The sequence below is a fragment of the Microtus oregoni genome, unplaced genomic scaffold, assembly GCF_018167655.1.
Source record: "Microtus oregoni isolate MIOR12 unplaced genomic scaffold, Mior012 000026F_ref0000081, whole genome shotgun sequence".
Classification (NCBI taxonomy): domain Eukaryota; kingdom Metazoa; phylum Chordata; class Mammalia; order Rodentia; family Cricetidae; genus Microtus; species Microtus oregoni.
In genome coordinates this window covers 35154824-35176203 of record NW_024543085.1, presented here as the reverse complement: position 1 = coordinate 35176203, position 21380 = coordinate 35154824, and the positions used below count along the sequence as shown (strand labels likewise).

Here is a 21380-nt window from a genome sequence, read left to right as displayed (position 1 = left end):
GAGTTGAGCAACCACAGATTATGATGTCCATGGAACCAACTCCCCATATGTAGTGAGGATACATTTAGAATATTTTATGCCATGAGTCAATTACAAATCTGGCTTTAAAGCTAACAGCCAATATATAAAGGAGTTTGTACTGGTTAGTTTTTATCAGTTTGACATAAACTCGAGTCACCCAGGAAGAGGTGAATTTAATTGAGTACCTGCCTCCAGCAGGTTGGGCTGAAGACATATCTGTGGGACATTTTCTTGATTAATCATTGATGGGGAAGCCATGCTCCAGGTGGGCTGTGTCATTCCTGTGCAGGTAGTCCTGGGTTGTAGAAGAAAGCAGGCAAGCAAGTCATGGGAGCAAGCCAGTAAACAGTGGTCCTCCATGATCTCTGCCCTGGGTCCCTGTGATGGTCTCCCTGGATGATGGACTACAAGGGGAAGTCAAATCAACTGCCCCCAAGTAGTTTTTGGCCAGTGTTTCATCACAGCAACAGAGAGGCAAGCAAGGATAGAAGTCTTCTTGTTTACAAACTCTAAGAGGGCATTGGTTAAAAACAACCCAAATCTACACAAAATGCAAACGCAAGGTGAGATTTCTCCAAGGATGGCTGCTGCCCAGGATACTGTGAGGTGGGTAGCTGTAGTTATGTATGGGATTTTAATAGCCTCGGTATAAATGTCTAAAAGATTGCTTACTATAGCATGGTTGATAACATATTAATACCTGGCAAACAACAATTCTATAGGAGTGGAGACAATGTCAACTGAATGCCCTTTAGATATAGAACTCACTGCTGACTTGCCTTAATTCTAAGATCTATTTTACTGTATTTTTGTAAGGCCTTGATTAATGCTCAGAAAATAAGTACTGGCTTCTCAATCAAACTATCAAGCATTCAATAAGTGTTGTGCAGAATCCCTATAAAACTATTGAAAGCAGATTTGCAAGGGGTGAAAGACTTAGAGTGTTTCTGTTGTCGATGAAAGACTTAGCTAACCACTGAGAAGACGTGCTTTCTTATGAGCGGGGTTTCTCAGCTCTTGTCTTTTCAAGGAAAAATTCAGTGGAGACTCGCAGTTTAAGCAGTTTACTTAACAAAGAAAAAAAAAGTTGCCAAGAAGTGAGCTGTCCCAAAGAGAAGGGGAGTAGCATAGTACATTCTGCATTGTAAATTTTTTAATTCTTATATTTATAAAGTGGGTGTCACACCAGTAGAGTAAGGTGAGCCTTCTTCCTTCCCAAATCATGGTGAATCAGATTGCCTTTTTTGCAATATTTCTTCCCAAGATCCTCTAAAAAAAAAAAAACCTTATAGTAGAGGCCAAAGCCACAATGAAAATGAAGTCTTGGTCTTTTTAACATGCAAACCCTTCACTAGTGCACAGATGGGCAAATACCTCAGTGCCTTAGTTTTTGATATGGTGTGAACAACCCATCTGTGGCCCCAAGGACAGATAACCAAGAAGGGAACTCTGCTGTCAACAGACACAGATAAAACTGTACTTTTCTTACTCCACATATCTGATTTCCTTTCGAGATTGCCCAAGGTCCCATGACTGATCTCACAACTGTCCACTGGTTAAGACATTTTCCTGCCCCACAGTTAAGACATCTTGCTTTTCTTTCTTTTTTTTTTTTTTTTTTACATCGAAACTTTATCATAAAAGCTGGAAGCAGATGTGGCAATTGTATAGCTTGGTCTTCTTATGGGACTTCTAGCAGTGGAAGCGGAGCCTGTCCCTGACGCTTTGGCAGGTTTTGGGGAACCTATTCCTCATACTGGGTTGCTTTACCAAGCCTTAACACGTGGGGAGGAGCTTAGTCCTACTCAACTTGATATGCGGTACTTTGTTGACACCAATGGGAAGCCTGCCCGTAGTAATTTAAAAAAAAAAAAAAAAAAAAAAAAAAGCTTAGAAGAGAAGTCATGCCATACAAAGCTCACACTGGAGATTTATTGGAAGAGGAGAGAGAAGGAGTAGAGAAGGGGACAGAGAGGGAGGCAGAGACAAGTCCCTGGAGACAAGAGTGGCGGAAAAGAAAAAGAGAGGGAGGAGAGAAAGGGGAAGAGAAAAAAGAGAAAGCGATGGGAGGTGGGCAGGCCCACCTTTTAAAAAGGAACATAGAGAATGTGCACAGGAGGTGCTCTTACTAGCTATTGCTGAGGACGCATCCTGTTAGGACCCTACGGGCAGGCCAGTACAGATGCCCAAATACTAACACTGCCCCTTTCTGGACAGAAACAGAGGAGGAGTGGGTGGGGAGGTGGGGTGGAAGGAGAGGACAGAAGGGAAACTATGGTCAGGATGTAAAATGAATGAATAAATGTAACTAATAAAACATTTTAAAGAAAAAAGTTGGGAGCAGAATTTTTTTCTTTATTTTTTTGTTTTTTTTTTTTTTAGTTGTTGAAAAAAAATTTCAGCCTCCTCCCCATTTCCCATTTCCCTCCTCCTACTCCCCTCCCCCTCTCCCCCTCCCCCCACTCCATTCCCTCTCCCTCTCAAGAATGAAGAGCAGTCCAGATTCCCTGCCCTGCGGGAAGTTCACGGTCCTCCCACTTCTATCCAGGTCCAGGAGGGTAAGCATCCAAACAGGCTAGGCTCCCACAAAGTCAGTTCATGTATTAGGATCGAAACCTAGTGCCACTGTCCTTGGCTTCTCATCAGCCTTCATTGTCCGCCATGTTCAGTTGGGAGCAGAATTTTACAAGAGCTTGTCCAACTGTAAGAGGAGAATCATAACCTGGACTGTCTTCCAAGACACAATTCTCTCCATGCTACCGCCCCTGTTTATCTTCCACCCGGCAGTTCCATCACTGCGCCCAGAAGAGAGAAATACAGCTTCAAAGACAACCCCTTGCCTAATACAAAGGAATCTTCCAAAGAGGCTCAAAAAGACTCCGATCTAGCATCAACTAGTATCTTTGGAGCACATAGGACATGAGAAAAAGAAAAGACAATGAGAAAGGAAAAACACTGCATTTCTTTCTATTATCAAAGAGCAAGTAGCTTCAGAGACGATGGATGCAGCGCCGTGGCCATTCTCAACAAAATGAAGCTTGCGAGCCCTCCAGAACCTTCTGAGAAAGCCGAGCCAGCCTCGTTCTCAGAAGCAACCACACAGCTTTTCTCACCGGCGGAGGCCCTCGGCGCCGAGCAAGCCAGACCGCTAGGTGTCACCCGAGGCCCGGCCCCCCAGGGAACCCTAGTAGTTCCGGGTTGTCCGTGGCTCCGCTCTAGCCGCCAAGCTTCCGCCTCTCCCCTGCTCTCCGGAGCTGGGGGCGGGCGGGCGGGGGGCGGGCTTTCCGGGACGCGCGCGAGCAAGGTCAGACGCAGGTAAGGCGCGCGGACAGTCGGGGTCGCAGCCGAGGGCGGCGGCGGTGTGGGGCAACCCAGGTAGCTCTCCTGGTCGCTTGCCTGGATCCAGACGAGTCCGTTAGGGGCCCGCCCGGACGTCCCACGTGTACCCCACACAAACACCCTGGCCTTTCCCTGCGTCCTGTGGGGAATTGAACCAACCAAGAATGCACTTCCTGTCCCCCAGTTAGCCCGCCCTCAACACTGTGGTTTTGTATGGGAGGTGCAGACTGTGTTTGTTGCTAGTTTTTATAAATGCAATTAAAATGGTACTTGAGAAAATGTATGATACCGCTCCAGCTCCATCACCTGAGTAGTGACCGAATCAGACAGCGGAGAATATGAGTGGTCCATAATGAACGGAATAATGAGTAGTGACCGAATCAGACAGCGGAGAATATGAGTGGTCCATAATGAACGGAATAAAGTTAATATCTATTCAGTGGCGTTCTTGCCCTGTGACCTAGTGAAATAGTTGGCACCAATTTTTAAACACTCGTTCTGATTAGGTTGCTTCTCAGTAACAGCACATGTGCGTTCCTTGGGTCGTGATTGGGCAGGCACCCTGCCTTCAATTTTGCATCAATCTCACAATCCAGGAAGACCATATGACTGTCTTCATTTTACTTGGGGAGAGTATAGTGGCAGATAAGGACGGCAACAACAACATGACCTTTTATGTAAAAGCATAGAAAGGATCCTAGCTACCTTTCTACATCAAGTTCGGTACACTCTGTACTCTGCTTTGAGGAACTGAAGAAAGCTTCCAGGGAAATGCATGATCTAAACAAGCGGTTTACAAATTCAGAGACAGCACACTTCACCTTTCAAAAAGGAAAAGCAAACCTAATCCAAAGCCAGCTACCGAACTAGAATTGATCTTTTAAATCAAATCTAGAAGCTGGAGAAATGGACCTATGGGTGGGACCTATGGCTTACCGTGCAAGCATGGGTACTTGAATTGTATCCCCAGTACCCACGTTTAATAAAAACAGACAACAACAAAACAAAAGCGCTGGAATCTCAGGGACCTTTGCTTGGGAGGCTGAGCCTGAACTCACTCCTCAGCCAGTCTCGCCCAATCCATGAGCTTTAGGTACGATGAAAGACCTTGTCTCCAAAAATAAGGCAGAGAACAAATGGGAACCTGATGGTAACCACTGACCTGCACACACTGTAAATAAATGGAACAAATCAGACCCATCAGAAAGATAAGAAGCTTGCCTTTTTATACCAAAGGAAAAAGATAAAGGAATTTTGAATTTTCAGATGTGGGCTTAATGTGTTTTCCTTGACATATTTAAGTAATTTGGTTTTGTTTCTCATTTTTAACAATCATTTTCTCCATAACTGTATTTTTATTTCGTTCACATTTAAAGAAACATGACGTTTCAAGGGGACTAATTAGGGAGCTGGAGAGATAGTTCAGCAGTTAATAGTGCATATTGCTCTAGCACAGGACCCAAGTTGAGTCCCTGTGTCAGGTGGCTCACAACTGCCTCTAACACTGGTCTCGGTCTCGAGCAGCGGTTCCCAGTCTATGGGTTGTGACCCCTTTGGGGCTCACATATCAAAAATTTAGATTACGATTCAATACAGTAGCAAAACTAGAATTATGAAATAGCAACTAAATTTTAGTTTGGGGTCAGCACAACATGAAGAACTGTGTTCAAGGGTTGAAGCATTTGGAAGGTTAAGAACCACTACTCTGGGTGATCCAACACCGTCTTGCCTCCTCAGGCCCTGTGCTCACATGCACATACACAGATCCACCCACATAAATTTTTAGAAATTAAAATTTTTCACACTATTATGTAACTCCTAGGATAATTATATATGAATTAAAATCTAATTGACATGTAAATTATTTGACTTGATGTCATTTTTAAAAGTCATATTCTTCCATAAAGTTGAAATCCTGTAAGAAAGCATGCTAAGATCTTGAAAAGTCCTAATTTTTTTAATTTTATTTTACGTGTGTGTGTGTGTGTGTGTGTGTGTGTGTGTGTCAAGATGAAAAGGTATCTTGGGGGAGTCAGTTCTCTCCTTTCACCATGTGCGCTCCAGGGATCACACTCAGAGCGCAGGCCAGGTGGCAAGCACCTTAAGCTGCTAAGCCATCTTTTGGGTCTTATTTTTTCTTTCTTTTTTATTTAAAGTTGGAGATGGGGGGAAAAAAAACAGCAATGTGTTAGTCTTAGGACTAGTAGCTACAGAAAACAATCTTGGTTAGCTTGTGTTTTTGTTTTCAGATGAGGTCTCTCCACATAGCCCTGGCTGGCTGAAAACTTCTTAGAACAGGCTGGCCTTGAACTCACAGAGATTCGCCTGCCCGTGCTAGGCTTCAAGGCCACACCTGGCCTGTGTTGGTTTATTTGTGTGTTTTTCTGTACTTTAAGTTCCTCAGACCAGTGAGATAGCTCAATAGATAAAGACACCACAGACAAATCTAATGACCTGAGTTCAGTATCAGAGGCCCTTATGGCAGAAGAACCCTAAATTACCCTCTTACCTCCATTGTGTATTGTAGCACAGGTGTGCCCACATCCTTGCATACAACATGGCACAAAATAAATGAATGCAATTTTTTTTAAAAAAAAAAAGCACATCCTTTATTTTTAAACTTTTTTTTTTCCAAGTTCCTCTGTCATTTACTAGGATGTGTGTCTGTGTTATGGACAGAAACTAAAGCCATGGTGCTGGAAGTGGGGTTGAGTCAGGGTCTCGGGTCTAAAGAGGTTTATTCTCTTTCTTTGTCATAAAGACTTTGTCACTTCAGGACATGAGTTTTGTGGTCTGTGTTGCCATGGATTCTAATGTGATCTTATTACTGGTCGTATATCCCACCTGTCTACTACATTGCAAAGTGAGTATGGAATTACCTTAGCATCCTGTGCCGGCTTTGACTGTTTCTAGAGAGCCCTTTCCCCTCTTTCCTACCTATTGGGTTACCAAGGAGCTGGTAGCGCCACCCCCCTCGTCAGGCTTTGTAAATGAAGGTATCATTTCAGGTAACCAGCACACACAGCTACGCCTGAAATTTTATCAGGCGTAACCATGTGTGCGTGTGCACTCTCTCAAGGGAGGACGAGAAATCAACAGATGTGTCTGTGTGAACACACGAACGCCAAGCTTTCGGAGAGGTGTAGAGTTGTTCCTTTTTTGAGTCATCATTTACTGAGTATCGCTGCCCTACTTCTCACAGTATTGCTGCAACCTTTCTTTTCAGAGAAAAGGGAAAGTCAAATTTAGACAGGCAGAGTTCAGAATAGACAGAATGGCGGAGCCAGGATGCAAAGCCAGGTCTCATACTGTAGCCTCTATTTAAGAATAAAGTGATTGGGAATTCAAGATTTATTTTCCTTTAAATGCTAGTAACAAAATGATAGTTCCCAGCCTGCCGTAAAGTATCTCTGTAAATCTTCTGCAGTTACAATGGAAATCTATTCTTGTATTATACTGGTAATTAGACAAAAGAGGGCAAGTGAAAAGAGTGCAGAAGCAATTTGTTTGTTTCAAACTTGTGTTTGGAAGAAGATTCAAGGTCTTCAAAAAGAAAAGCGTGCATAGAAACATGGCTGCTTCTGAAGACTTCTGGATACCTGCAAAGCCCTGGAGGGTTGTGATGCCTGCCGGTCATTATTTTCTACTTTGATATTAAACTGGTCATGACATTTTTTCCCCTGATAAAAATGAAACCCTCATTCTAATAGCACCAGCCCAAGCCCATCTGCAGCCACACAGCCAAGCAAGAGATGGCAGAGAAGTGTGTGAAAAAGGAGGAGCAAGGAAAGCTGAGCGAGCCCAGATCCCGTGATGAGGCTTCCATTCTGACTCTTCTGCCTTTGCTGGCCTTTGGGTGGCACTGCTGGCCCAAGATCATCCAGTTGGCATTCAAGGTGGTAAATGGTTTGAGGCTAACATTCTACAGTAGGATTCAGGTCAACCTCTCTTCTGTTTCTGTTGAAATAGCAGTAAAACTTTCTTCAAGCAAACTGAGTTTATTTCTTGCGAGCACTATTTTGAAGTTTTATCAGGTGTCCTACACCTAGCCTTGTCTTTCAGCAGGTGTGTGGGACCTTGTCTCTGCAGGTGGCAGGTGGTTTTCTTGGCGCTCTTTCTTCCTCCCACACTCCTGGCATTTTTATTTTTGAAGTATTGATTTGATGGAACCAGACTTTGCAAGGGTAACGTGAAAAACTCTGAAGAGCTGTTTTATTTTAGCACCCTTCTCCTTGGGAGGTTTTGGTACAGTTCTTCCATCAGTTTTTTTCAAGATAGATTTATGCCTTTTTTATGTTTAAAAACCAGCTCCTTGGGCTGGAGAGATGGCTCAGCGGTTAAGAGCACTGACTGCTCTTCCCGAGGACCCAGGTTCAATTCCCAGCAACCACATGGCAGCTCACAACTGTCTGAAAATCCAGTTCCAGGGGATCTGATACCTTCACACCAATGCACATAAAATAAAGTTAAATAAACCATAAAAAGATTTTAAAAAAAAAACAACCAGCTCCTTTTTCTCTCAGCCAGACTGTCCCCCAAATAGTCCTTTAGCCAGCAAGTATTCTCATCTTGGCATGAAAATTTCATATAAATTAGCGTATTCTGCCGACAGTAACCCATCTATCTGGCCTGGGATGAGATGACATGTTTATTCTACTAGAAGCATTCCTTTTATTGTTGGTGGTAAATATTTTTCACTTTTTCTTATGTCTGTGTCTGTGTGAATCCATGCCATTTGAGTGTGGTGCCCACAGAGGCCAAAAGAAGGCATCAGATCCCATGGAGCTGGAGTTAGTTCCAGGCACTTGTGAGCAGTCCAGCATGGGCGCCATGAACTGAACTGTCCTCTGGAAGAGCAGCAGCAAGTGCTGTTCACTGCAGGCTGTCTCTCCAGCCCCCAGAAGCATTCTTGATTTTTACATGTCCATGTGTAGGTTTTTTTTTTCTGTCTATTAGCTATAATTTTCAATGCCCTAGTTATCATTCTTATATCTGTTTCTACATTCTGTACCTCTGAAGGAAAAGGTGCTGTTGAGTTGGTCTGCATTACGGCTGATGAATAGCATCATAATTCCTAGGTGACTTTTGTTCAGGGATAACAGATCTTTTAAGCTGATGATCCTTATTTGAGCTGTTGAGTTTTGTTTCTATAGAACTACTGTCTGTTTTTCCCAAATGGCTTTCAGTTGCTAGGCAGAATTCAATCCAGTAACCTAGAGGCCAAATGACCTCATAACTCATTAGCAGTTCTCAGAGCCATCTGGTGCCCTTGAGGAGAACTGTGTTCAAAGGGCTGATAATAAAGACAACAGCATAATTACTTCTCTGCCATGATTACACCTTTAGATGGCAAGCAGTCAGCATATTTATCTGCAGATTGCCTGGGTGGTTGTTTTCTGAAGGTATAATAACGATGCTATAGCAGAATAACTTGTTTCCCTGTCCCCTTCATCCAGCTTGCAAATAAGTAAACTTGACGACAAGTAAATAGCCTATTGAATCACAAATTGTAAGAAAGGCAATACACCAAAGCAACATAGTATATAAACACAAAACATAAAAACCACAGGCCTGAGGAAAGAAGTAGCTCCAGAGTGGATATGTCTCAACTCCAGGGCAGATCTTGCCAAAGGAACACGGTAATTCATGGGTGGCTTTCTGTGTTTCATTTTCTACAATGTTACCAGATAAGTGCAAAATTTCTCACGCTCACCTATTAATCTCCTTTTCTCTAGGGAATCTTATACCTCACGGCTTAAGAAATGGCTTCGCTTTCAGAATATGCACTGCGCATGTCTCGTTTAAGTGCCCGAATCTTTGGTGAAGTGGCCAGGCCTACCGATTCCAAGTCCATGAAAGTGGTGAATATGTTCAGGGAGCAGCCCTTGGCCAAAAAGAAAGAGACTTACGACTGGTATCCAAATCACAACACGTATTTTGCACTTATGGGCACACTCCGTTTCCTTGGCCTCTACAGGTGAGGAGAGATAAGATAGGGCTTGTCAGAGACGGTGTTAGCAGAGCAGCAAAGGAAAACAATTAGCCTGTCTCTCCCTACAGTTCTGTGGTTTTTACGAGAGAGTCCAGGTACATCAAAAGATACCGTGTGTGGGGGTAGGTGCTCTTTCAAAATTGCTTGTTGGAATTATGTCTAAAACATAGCCAGCATCAAATTGTACTGAGCTATAGAGAGACGTACAATTGCTCATTAATTAAGGGTGCTCTAAAAAGGATGGGGGTAGGGAGTAGGCCAAAACGTAGAGGAATAAAACGCACCAAGCACCATGCCTGCCAGAGCAGCTGATTGTTGGTACAGAGGAACAGAACCCTGCCCCACACCTGATCTGCCTCTTACTGGGTGTGTGGGAGCCTCCATTCTCCGCTGGTGGCAGTTTTGTTGACATTCTTACTCCACCTACTCACTTCTGGCATTTTGATTTTGTGTCCTTGGTATATTAATTTGACTGATAAGCTGTAGTTCACTTTTAATGGTAATTTATAAATCACATAACTCTTAATACTGTGTTTTGTTTGTTTGGTAGGTCTAAGAAGTGAGTGCCTAGGACCCTTGTAGAAAAAAAAATAGTAATAAAATACCAAGATGGTCGTTTTTCTTTTAAAAAAAATTTAAGAAGAACTAAAATAGTATATTTTATTAAATTGAATTGTATACCATCTTTAAAATATAACATGTCCTAACTCCTAACTACTACCGTTTGTTGTAATATAAAATAAATAGTACAGCATGGTACTCATTCCAGAGAGCTAAAGGTTGGCATTCATTTATCCAACATATTTTTAAGTACTTTCCATGTACAGGTATTTAAGATGAATGTTAAAGGACCAACAGTAAACAAAACAAATGGATATTCTAAGTTAATAAATTAGTAGAGATTATAATGTATGGCCTACTTTTGAGTGTCTAGAATTGCTAGGGACTATCTCCTTTGCCATTAGTCTTGGCTCAGAAAATAAAACCTAATTTTATTATGACCCAGAATAAAATATCAGAAGCCAGATCCCATGGAATATTATAACCCCTAACAGAATCACATTCAACTATTTTAATATGTCTGTTTGATATTGTTCTTCATTTATTTGAAGAACAAAGCCCCAGCTATCTTTGGGAACAAGGGAAAAAATGCTAAATATTTAGTTGTTCATTGAGAAGCAAAATTATTTTTATATGTTTAGTCAGTAGTTATGGTAAATGATGCCTCCAATGGCCATCTGTAGCATCAGACAGGATGGATGTAGACATCCCTTCAATAAAGTCTGATATAAAAGCCTGCAGAAGAGGGAGGGAAATAAAATCAACCAAAACAGTTGATTCACTCGGTTAATAAGCTGCCTTGCTGTGCTAGCAGCCTTTGTAGTTTTCTTTTGGTGGTGGGCAGAAACAGTGAGGGATTGAAGAATGGAAAAATGATGTAATGAATAATATGATATGTTTTGTGACAGTGTTGAACATGCTGGGTGACGGGGACGGAACTAGCTAAGCAGGATCCAGAGTGCTGACAGAGCCTGTGGTGATCTGGGGAATAGGCATGGTAACAGCCTTAAACAGGGCAGTCAGGGTCAGCCCCAGAGAGGAGATTGAGGTTTAGGCTGAGGCTTGTGGGTAATGAGTGAACCCGGTGAGACCTGTAGAAGAGCTTGTGGGAAAGAGACGAGTGAACAAAGGCCTCTCTTACTGAGGCTGGATTGTGCCTGCAATGGCCCAGGAATAGTTTGGGCTAAGGGACCAACTGGGAGACAGGAGGCAGATCACAGGGGTCTGTGAGTGCTGTGGTAAAGAACAGGACTTTTGCCCTGGACAACAGAGTTTGGACAACATGATCTGACATCTATTTTGGATGAATTGTTATGGTTATATTGATAATTATTTGTCAGTCATAGCTAACCCCAAGGAGGTCTGTGCTGTATTGTCCATCATGTTCATAGAATGAGATATCAAATTCTATAAAATCAATCTTTTAAAAAAAATAGTTTAGTTGGGCCCAGCAAAGCATCCCTTTTTAATATATTTAGCCCATTTTATTAAATCCATTGAATAATGTATATTCAATCCATAGGCCATTATTGCTCCCTGTTACAGAGGAGGAAACTAAGGTGCAGTGGGAGAGCGAAGTCTCGTATCCAAAGTTACAGAGCTCGTGTCTGTCTGGTGGAGCTGTGTTTTAAAACCAGGTTTCCATGGGTCCCATGGCTTACATGTGTTTACACGTTTTGGGGTATTTAGTCTTAGGATGTAGACATGATACAGTTGTAGCCTTCTTCGCCTTCTGCGCTGCCCACATGTGTAATTAGTCCTGGCTGCTGTGACCCCTAGAAGGCTTATCTTGATTTGCTGTCCATCTGTGTGAGCCTTTCCCAACAGCCTTTACGTATGGGGCATTCACTGCCATGCAGGGTGTTCTGCAGAACTGCCCATTTTTAGTAGACGCTGATTCCTAGGGCAATCAGGATCTCTGTGTAGCTACTGAAAATTATATTCAAGTTTTGTTTTTCAAGACAGGGTTTCTCTGTGTAGCTCTGGCTGTCCTGGAACTCACTTTATAGACCAGGCTAGCCTTACAAAGATCTGCCTGCTATTGTCCAAATTTTACTCCTCTCAATGTTTAGTCTTTTTTTTTTTTTTTAGGTTTTATTTTTGGGGTGTTTGTTTGTTTGTTTTTAGATACTGGGCATCTAACCCAAGATATTTATATATACCTATTTTATATAGAGAAATGTTGGATGGTGTATCTCATAGTTACATAGGTTTACTTGGTCTCACCTGGAAGTATACTACTCTTTGTAGTATTGTGTCTGTGAAGGAAAACTGACATCTGAATTCTTACAACCCAGCCAGTCTATATGTTGGATATACTTTCTGTTCACCAAACTAAGCACATGCCCTAAAAAGCCATGCTCAACAGCCTAAGAGAACAGCTCTAGATTGGTACTTCTCTGGTGTGGTAAACATAGCTGTAGTAAACAATTTTTTGTTTTTTCTCTTTCCTCCTTTATCAAGAGATGAGCATCAGGATTTTAAGGATGAGCAAAGACGTCTAAAGAAGCTCCGTGGAAAGGTGAAACCAAAGAAAGGAGAAGGGAAAAGAGCTACAAAAAAGAAATAGTACCAGCTTGTCAAGAAAGAAAATTTCTTCCTCAATGACTAAGAAAGTGTATCTCATTATCTTTTCATATATTAGAGCAACATGACCTTCCTCAGTAGACACCAACCCTGTGTTCACATCCACTTCAGTTAAACTGTAACTGGTTTCTTGAAGATATTCTAATTCTTCAAAATTATACTTACTTTGGTTTTGTAATATGAAGTTTACCTAATTCTCTAATGGAATGAATAAACTATTGTCTTGTGATTTGTTTAAGATGGGAATGAAATATTGTGATTTGTAAACAGAGACTGCTTATTTGTTTCCCGGCCACCTAGACCTGAATAATCACACAGAAACTATATTAACTATAACACTGTTTGGCAAATAGCTTAGGTGTATTCCTAGCTAGCTCCTACATCTTAAATTAACCCATTTCTATTAATCTGTGTATCGCCACGAGGCTGTGACTTACCAGTAGATTCTGATGTCCTTCTCCTTTGGCAGCAACATGGCATCTCTTTGACCCTGCCTATTCTCTCTATATATCTCTGTTCAGATTTCCTGTCTGTCTTTACTCTGCTAAGCCATTGACTGAAACAGCTTTATTCATCAACCAATCAAAGCAATACATATACAGAAGGACATCCCATGTCATCTCTCCTTTTCTCTCTAATTAAAAAGGAAAGTTTTAACTTTAACATAATAAAATTACATATAACAAAACAGTTATCAAGCAAGAATTATAGTAACAGTATTTAGTCTTTACATTTGGCAAATTAAGAAAAATACTCTATTATCTATCCTATCTTTGTGGGCCTAAAGTTTTATATCTAATTATCTTTTATCGTAACTAAGGAAAACTATATAACTATCTGGCTTCAACTCCATCAAAGACCCCAGAAGGATATAATATTACCCAGGTAAACAGGAAGTGCCTTGTAAGCAACTTCCAAAACTAGAATTGCTAGAGACATCTCATTACCTGGGCAGTCACCCAAAATTCTTCTGTAACATTGGGGCATCCATGTTGAGCCTGCAGGCCCATAATATCTGGCAGACTTTTCCATGAAGCAGGAAATCTGAAGATCTGTTCTGCCTTGTACTGGTAGAGTTCATCAGTTGCTTCCTTCTGTGTCCTGCAGAATGTCTGGCAGTTTCTTCTGTGAAGGAGGAACCCTAAAGAACCCTCTCACCTTCTTTAGGCAAGTTCAGCAGTCATTTTTCTGTGGGTCCTGCATGTCCAGTTTATACAGTATATCATCAAGCAGTCCAGGCAAGAGTAGTTTCTTGCCCAAATGGCTAGCCTTGTCACATTGGAGGCAAATTCCATAACAAGTTTCTTCAATGCCTGTCAACCTCTCTTAAGCAATTGATGCTGCCAGAAACATGTCTCACTGTTGAGAAAAGTCTAAGTTTTTAAAACCTTTTAAATGCCATATTCTATATATCTTTGAAGTGTTGAAGATTATCTAACTGAAATATATCTCTGTATATCTAGAAAACCTAACTAACATAACTACAAGTTTGACTATTATAAATGACTATTAATCTATAATTTTTAGTTTTACATTTTTAAATGAGCTATATAAGCATAATACCTTAAACACAAGTAGAAATATACATATAATTGACCTTAAATTTGTATCAATAAACCAAAGTCCGTATCAATATAAAGTATTCATTTCTATATCATATCCCCCTTTTTGTTCTTTAGAAAAACTTTGCCTGGGGCCATTAAGCAGTCATAATCAACCCCCTTTAAATGAAAGCAAACACTTATAAACTATCATTTTGGGAATTTGGGCATAGTTTTCTCTAAACTGCTTCCTGCTGTTTGTTGGGGAAAGTGTCTTTATGTTTCATTGAGACCTTTCAGGGGGGATCTTGTTCCATCAAACCACGTTAGCCTGGAAGGAATCCACAGGTTCTCATTTTCTGTAGAAACAAAAGCAGAACCTTTTTTCTAAAGACTCAAATTCTGAAATCAAGATACCTTTATATTGGTTTAGCTTAGGAGCCCCCAGAATCAAATTTCTCTCTGTACTTAGCACATTCACAGTCAAAAGTCAAAGAAAACACGATAATCTGCATAATCCAGGCTCTGTACTTTCCAACTTTACGTGGCTCATTTTCTTTACTTCTTTAATCTATGACTGTCTATATTCTTTTATATTACTTTTACTGTCTCTTTAAAGACGTTGCTTTATTTTTTAAAACTATTTCTGTTTATAACTGTCTAATAATCTTTTTCTTCTCTCTCCCAAGCCTACATACATTTTTTAAACACACTGTGACTCGTTCAGAGGTTTATTTTTGTCTGAGTTTCTTTATTGCATATCTGTAATCATTTTCTGACCAGGAGCACCTTTCTTTTTTTAAATACTAAGCAGACATGGCTAGGACCAACTCCATGGCCCTGCTTGTTGACTCCACCCTGTCCAAATGGCAAAGGTGTGTTCACCACCTCTGCTAGCCATGCTCACCACCCCAGCTCCAGAGATGCAGTAGGTCTATGTTGCCATTAAACACTAGTAGCATGCTGCTCACAAGCCCCATTTAAGTGCAGGACCTCCCAAAACAGAGTTAGTGCTGCCAGCATGAATCAGGAAGCCATTTCTTAAAGAAGCTGTGCAGATTTTGCAAGTAATTCCGAGTCAGGAAGCCTTCTCTTAAAAGAGCTGCACTTCGGCTTGCCGCCAGAAAGCAGAGCAAATCTGGAAAAAACTGAAGCTACCAAGAAGTTGTGCTTAACTTTGTTCTTTTGTGTCTAGAATCCTTCTCAGGCTCTCTCAGGTTTCATGTGAAGGTAGTTACCCCACATTGGGCACCATTTGTAAAAGAAGATTGTTCATTTCCCGACCACCCAGACCTGAATAATCACACAGAAATTATATTAATTACAACTGTTTGGCCAATAGCCTAGGCTTATTCCTAGCTAACTCTTAAATTAACCCATTTCTATTAATCTATATATTGCCATGAGGCTGTGGTTTACTGGTAGGTTCTGACGCCCTCCTTGGAAAGTTATATGGCATTTCTTTGAACTCTGCCTATTCTCTCTATATATCTCTATTCAGATTTCCTACCTGGCTTTACTCTGCTAAGTCATTGGCTGAAACAGCTTTATTCATCAATCAATCAAAGCAACACATATACAGAAGGCCATCTCACATCGGGGATTGGAATAGGGGAAACCCTTAAATGAGTATTCTTAATTTCTCTGTTGCTTCCCCATCCAACCCTAACCTTTCCTCTCTCTGACCATTCAGCTTTTGTCTTCACCTTCAAGCCTTCTCTTTTGAAGGTGCCTAAATGAGATTAAAAGCTTTCTGGGAAAGGGAAGATTGAATGCCTGGTGTATACAAGATATTGGAGTCTTGGTAATAGAGTGATAGTTTTTAGTTCACGGAACTTTTAAGTGTTATAGAAGAGAATAATATAAATACATATATTTAATACAATTGTCATTTCATTTATCCATAATTGTATTAAGTGCTATGAAGAAAACTACTTTTTGAGATGGTGAGTGGGTGGATAAATGAAAATATTGGCAAAACCACATTAAGAAATTTAGAAACCTTCCTAAAGAAAAAATAAATTATATTTAACTGAAGACAAAGGATAAATAAGAGAAAAAATAATGAGGAAAGTGCTTGAAGTGAAGAAAGATTGAAAATTCCTAAACTAAGAAGCAGTTCTTGGCCTGGTGGTAGTAGTGGCATATACCTTTAATCCCAGCACTTGGGAGGCAGAAGCAGTCAGATGTTTGTGAGTTCAAGACCAGCTTGTTCTACAAAGCAAGTTCTAGGACATCCAGGACTACACAGAGAAACCCTGTCTCAAACAAAAAAGAAAAATAAAAATTCTCATTCCAAAAATTGAAAACAGACCTCTGACTGACTCACTTAAGGACATAGACAGGCCAGGCCAGTTCTATAACCTAGCAGTGCTTGGGAGGCTTAGGCAGGACAGCAAGTTTGAGGCCAGCCTCGAAAATTTAACAAGACCCTATATCAAAACAGGAAAAGGAGAATGGTATATGTCATGATAAAGTCCTTTTTACCCTCTTGGTCAAAATGTGAAGTGCAGAAGCAAGAGTAGATATAGCAGGTACTTTAAACAGGATTTTCTCTCCCTGAACATTGAATGAGTCCTGGACTAGTAAGAACGTGAGTGCATATGTTTAGACAAATGTTATTTTTAAACTTGCATAGTCCAGATGGCATGGCTAGTGCTTATGTAGCCTGTTTGGGGGGGGGGGGTACTTAAAATTGGGTGATTTGTGTCTGATAGAACTGAACTCAAACAGAAGGTTCAGAATCCATTCACTTAACACTTTCTGCTGAGCACCTGCCACATGCCTGGCTCAGAATAGTTGTGAGATGATTGAATGAATAGATATGGTCTCCCCAAGCTTGTGAATGAGTGCTGCTGCTGTTACAAAGTAAAGGCAAGAGCTCGGGAATGTGCTTAGAAAAAGTGCCTCTGGCAGTGCAGCTGACCCAGGGTAGGCACAGAAGTGGAAATAGTCATAGCCTGAACCTGGGACAGCTGTGATGATTCTCCAGCTTTTAAATGAGCCCCAGGGCTGAAGAGGTGGCTCAACAGCTAAGAGGACTTGTGTTGCAGAGGATCTGGGTTTGGTTCTCAGCACCTACGCATTGACTTACAACTATCTGTAACTCCAGTGTGAGGGGATTGGATGCCCTCAGGCATCAAATGCACATGTACACATATATACATGCAGGCAAAACCCAGACACATAAAATATTTTTAGAAATTTTAAAGAAACCCTGAATCAAAAGGAACTAAGAAGACATAAGAGGATATATGAGCAGATAATTGAAGTAGATGCTAACCACAGACCTCAGGCAAAAAGAATCTCTCCTGGTTAACTAATGGAAGAGCTTCAATAGCTCAGGCTACAGGGAACCTTAGCAATGGCTGGTAGGGAATTGTTACTTACTCCTGTGGTGGTTTGAATAATGGCTCATATATTTGAATCCTTGGTCACCAGGGAATAAAACTGTTTGGAAGAATTAGGAGGTGTGGCTTTGTTGGAGGAAGTGTGTCACTGGAAGTGGGCTTTGAGGTTTCAAAAGCCCATGCTAGGCCCAGTTCTCTGCTGCAGGACAATGGTTTTACCCTGTAAAGATTTGTTTCATATACTTGTTTAATAAAATGCTGATTGGCCAGTAGCCAGGCAGGAAGTATAGACGGGGCAATGAGAACAGAATTCTGGGAAGAGGAAAGCTCAGTCTGCAGTCATCACCCAGACACAGAGCAAGCAAGATATGACTGCCTTGCTGAAAAAGATACCAAGCCACATGGCTAACACAGACAAGAATTATGGGCTAATATAAGTTATAAGAGTTAATAAGAAGCCAGCCAGTTTATAATTAATGTAGGTCTCAGTGTGTTTCTTTGGCATTGAATGACTGCGGGACTGGGTGGGACAGAAACCTCTGTCAACAGTTCTCTCTCCTTCAGTCTGCAGATCAGGATGGAGTTCTCAGCTACTGCTCCAGGATTATATATGCCACCACGCTCCACACCATGATGATGAACTAAACCTGAAACTATAAGCAAACCCTCAATTAAATGCTTTTTTTTTATAAGAGTTGTCTTGGTCATGGTGTCTCTTCACAGCAATAGAACAGTGACTAAGACAACCCCACAGCAGATCCGTGTGCCGCTGACACAAGCTGAAAACCACAAACAAGTTAGGATTTATTTGCACACAAACTGCCCAAAAAGCAACTGCTAAAGTGAACGCCATGCAACTCAACACAGCCTACAACAGACTACTGCAGACCCATGGTGGGTAGGATGGGAAGGAAGAATTACCTAGGTCCATAGGAGGCAATGCAATTCAGGACACAAGTGGCCAAGGTTCAGTACAGATAAATACAACCGGGGTGGGGCAGGGGAGGGAATATCAACTTTAGACTTAGACCAACGACATTGCTATCATTAGATTTCTTATCAAAACCTAAACGACTTGTGTTTTTCTTCTAATGTTTGATATTTAGTGTGCATAGAGGACTTTACCATGGATTCTGGTATAGTGTCGTAAAAAGGCTGAGTTTTATATTCAAAAATTGAAAGGTTATAATGCAGCTTGCTTACTGTAGCCCTACAGTACTTTCCTGAACCTCTCTGAAAAATCATGATAGTATTTTACTAGATTGCAGGCCAGGAAAGATGGTTCTGTAGTACTGGGCATGGTGACATATGCCTTTAATCTCAACACTTGGGAGGCTGAGACCTGTCTCAAAAAACAGCATACGCACATACGTACATAAGTATATTTGTATATATGTACTCTAATGCTTTTACTTATACTACATCTTCTAAGATAAAGTAATACTTAAAATTCCACTTTCCTTTTTCATATATCTTCACTAAAACTCCTAAAGTTACTAAATTTAAAGCTCAGTCTGAGATGGAGCTAGGAATAAACTTCAGGAACAAAATGGATAGCATAAAACATTTTTTAGCTGAGTGGTGCATGCCTTTGATCCCAGCACTTAGAAGGCAGAGGCAGGCAGATCTCTGAGTTCAAAGCCAGCCAGAGCTGTTACAGAAATCCTGTCTCAAAAATAAAAACAACAAAAACAAAAAACCAAAAACTCCCAATCCTGTTAAGAGGATTTCTTTAATCCTAGCACTCTGGAGGCAAAAACAGTAAGTCTGAGGTCTACAGCCTGGTCTACATAGTGAATTCCAAGCCAGTCAGGGCTACATAAGACCCTATTTAAAATACACATGATAGATAGATAGATAGATAGATAGATAGATAGATATAGATCTTTTTAAAAATGAGACCAAAACCTACTGACTGGATCATTGAGCACAAAAACAGTGCTAGAGAGATCGCAGAGGTTAAGAACATAGACTGTTCTTCCCAGAAGACCTGACTTTGATTCCCAGAACCTACCTGGTAACTCACAACCATCTGTAACTCCAGTGTCAGGGAATCTGATACCCCCTCCTGGTCTCTACATGCACCAGGCATACACATGGTCCACAGACATATGTGTTCACAAAATACATAAAAATAAATAGAGTAGAATAAAAACAGGAATTCAAAAGATAGATCAAAAGTTTCGGTGAGGACACAAATTTAATCTAAAAGGCTCCTATCTGAGTATCCATGAGGACGGGCCAATTCAGTGAACATCAAACTAGTTACCAACAGAGCAATACAAACATTTAATAAAGAGTTATAGAGATAGGAGAGAATCTTGGTTTGCATAGGAATGAACTCCTAAGCATTGAAAACAATGAATGCAAGCATGCCGACATTCTTATAGCACTCTTCACAGACAGGACATCGTGTGCTGTAGATCCTGTCTCCTTAACCCCTTCCTTTGTTCCATGATTAAATATTCCTATTTTAGAAGAGTCTGAGGATTAGATCTTACACCCAAGATCCGATATATACAAATACCTAGACAATTTAAAATCTTTATCACCAGACTCATTTTTCACAAGCATAAAGAAAAATTCAAAATAAACAGCATGCACACGTTCTAGAAGGAACCATGGAACACTAGTGCATGCCCTAAAAGGCGTGGTCTGCCAGTCTCAGGATCACAGCCTTGATAAGTCAATACCCACACGTCAAGTCCCCAGTGTGCATTCGGTTGTTTGGTTCTGCAGTGCTGGGGCCAGCAGCCAGCCTTTGGCTCTACTGCAAAACTACACCTGTAAGCCCATGCTCTGTGATGACGTAGCTCTGCTCTTTGAAGGTCAGCGCAATCACTGTCAAGCTCTGCCTTTTGCTAGGTACTCTACAGTTTCCTAAAGCTGTGTCGCTTAGTCTCTACAACAGCACTTTGGCTATTACTGTCCCATCTTATACAAGAACTTGAGTTTGGATCTGTGAGAGAACCCCGGCTACATGGAAGAGGCTGAAAGCCCCTGTCCCTGGTACTCTTCCAGACGAGTTAAGAGTTGAAGCAAGCACGAGGCATTAGCTAAGGCATTGATTGGTGTTTGAAAAACAGCTTGTTTTTACCTTGGTGGGGGTTTTCCTGTTCCTTGTTGTTTGTGCTTACTTTTCTGAGGATTGAATCAAAGATGTCACACACGCCAGACAGGCACTTTCCCTGAGCTACACCCCAGCCCTGCAAATAACTCCGGAGGTGGCTCTGCTGTGCATCCAAGGCTAAGAAATAGCACTGAACTTGGCTGTGTGGCTTGTAAATCCCAGCACTAAGGAAGCAGAAGCCCGGGTTCGGGCGGATTGCTGCCATGCTGGGCTGCTGAGGCCAGCCTAGGCTACGGAGACCCTGTCTAAAAAAATAAAAATAAAAAAAGATTGCTGTCAATCACTTCATGTTTCTCAGATCAAGTATTCCTCAGTATCCTACTGAGATCTTGTTAGGCACGGATGGGTGGGTGGATGGATGGGCCCCACTGGTGAGCCTCACTCAGGTCTCTGGCAGGGCGCCGGATTTACATGTGTAACAGGCTCCTAGGGCTTGCTAATGCTGCTCATTTGGGAAACTTAACAACACGGCTTAAAGTAACTTGGCCAAAGTTCCCTAGCTGATAAATTATTGAGTTCTTTAACTCCGGTAAAATTTCCTAGGTACCCAGGGGCCTTTTTCTAATCAGAATTTAGCAAATCTTTAGAAACTGACGGAAAATCCAAAATTTCACACACTTAATAAGAAAGTTGTCATTGATATGCAAAAAGTTTGTGAAACTACTAAACCTTACAACAGATAAACAAGCATCCCCTGTACACGAAGGGGAAGATGAAGTGGTATAGTTACGTGGGTGCCGAAGCAGGGTGTGCACCCTTGTGCTTAGCGCTATGAGGTAACAATAAGGCACCAATAAGGAACACGACAGATCAGTCCTTACCCTCCTCCAACGACATCTACGTGGCCAAGCTTAAACAGC

At 41.3% G+C, this 21380-nt stretch overlaps 1 protein-coding gene across 6 annotated transcripts; it reads left to right on the top strand.

The window, feature by feature from the left end:
• Window positions 1-3229: 3229 nt before the first annotated feature.
• LOC121463446 (28S ribosomal protein S33, mitochondrial) lies at window positions 3230-12737 on the top strand. Of its 6 annotated transcripts, XM_041675671.1 has the most exons (5): window positions 3306-3336; window positions 6122-6223; window positions 8817-8999; window positions 9096-9337; window positions 12377-12737. In XM_041675671.1, the coding sequence occupies exons 4-5, from the start codon at window positions 9123-9125 to the stop codon at window positions 12480-12482; spliced, it is 321 nt and encodes a 106-aa protein (XP_041531605.1). In that variant the 5' UTR covers window positions 3306-3336; window positions 6122-6223; window positions 8817-8999; window positions 9096-9122; the 3' UTR covers window positions 12483-12737. The 6 variants fall into 6 exon arrangements, with proteins under 6 accessions (XP_041531608.1, XP_041531607.1, XP_041531605.1 ...); XM_041675673.1 differs by lacking the exon at window positions 6122-6223 and having other exon boundaries at window positions 3303-3336; XM_041675672.1 differs by lacking the exons at window positions 3306-3336; window positions 6122-6223 and adding an exon at window positions 7071-7256.
• The last annotated feature ends 8643 nt before the right edge of the window (window positions 12738-21380 follow it).

Coding starts and splice junctions, on each gene's coding strand:
- LOC121463446 (XM_041675674.1), top strand. CDS start 9,123: ATGGCTTCGCTTTCAGAATATGCACTGCGCATGTCTCGTTTAAGTGCC. Junction 9,338..12,376: donor CGTTTCCTTGGCCTCTACAG/GTGAGGAGAGAT, acceptor TCCTTTATCAAG/AGATGAGCATCAGGATTTTA.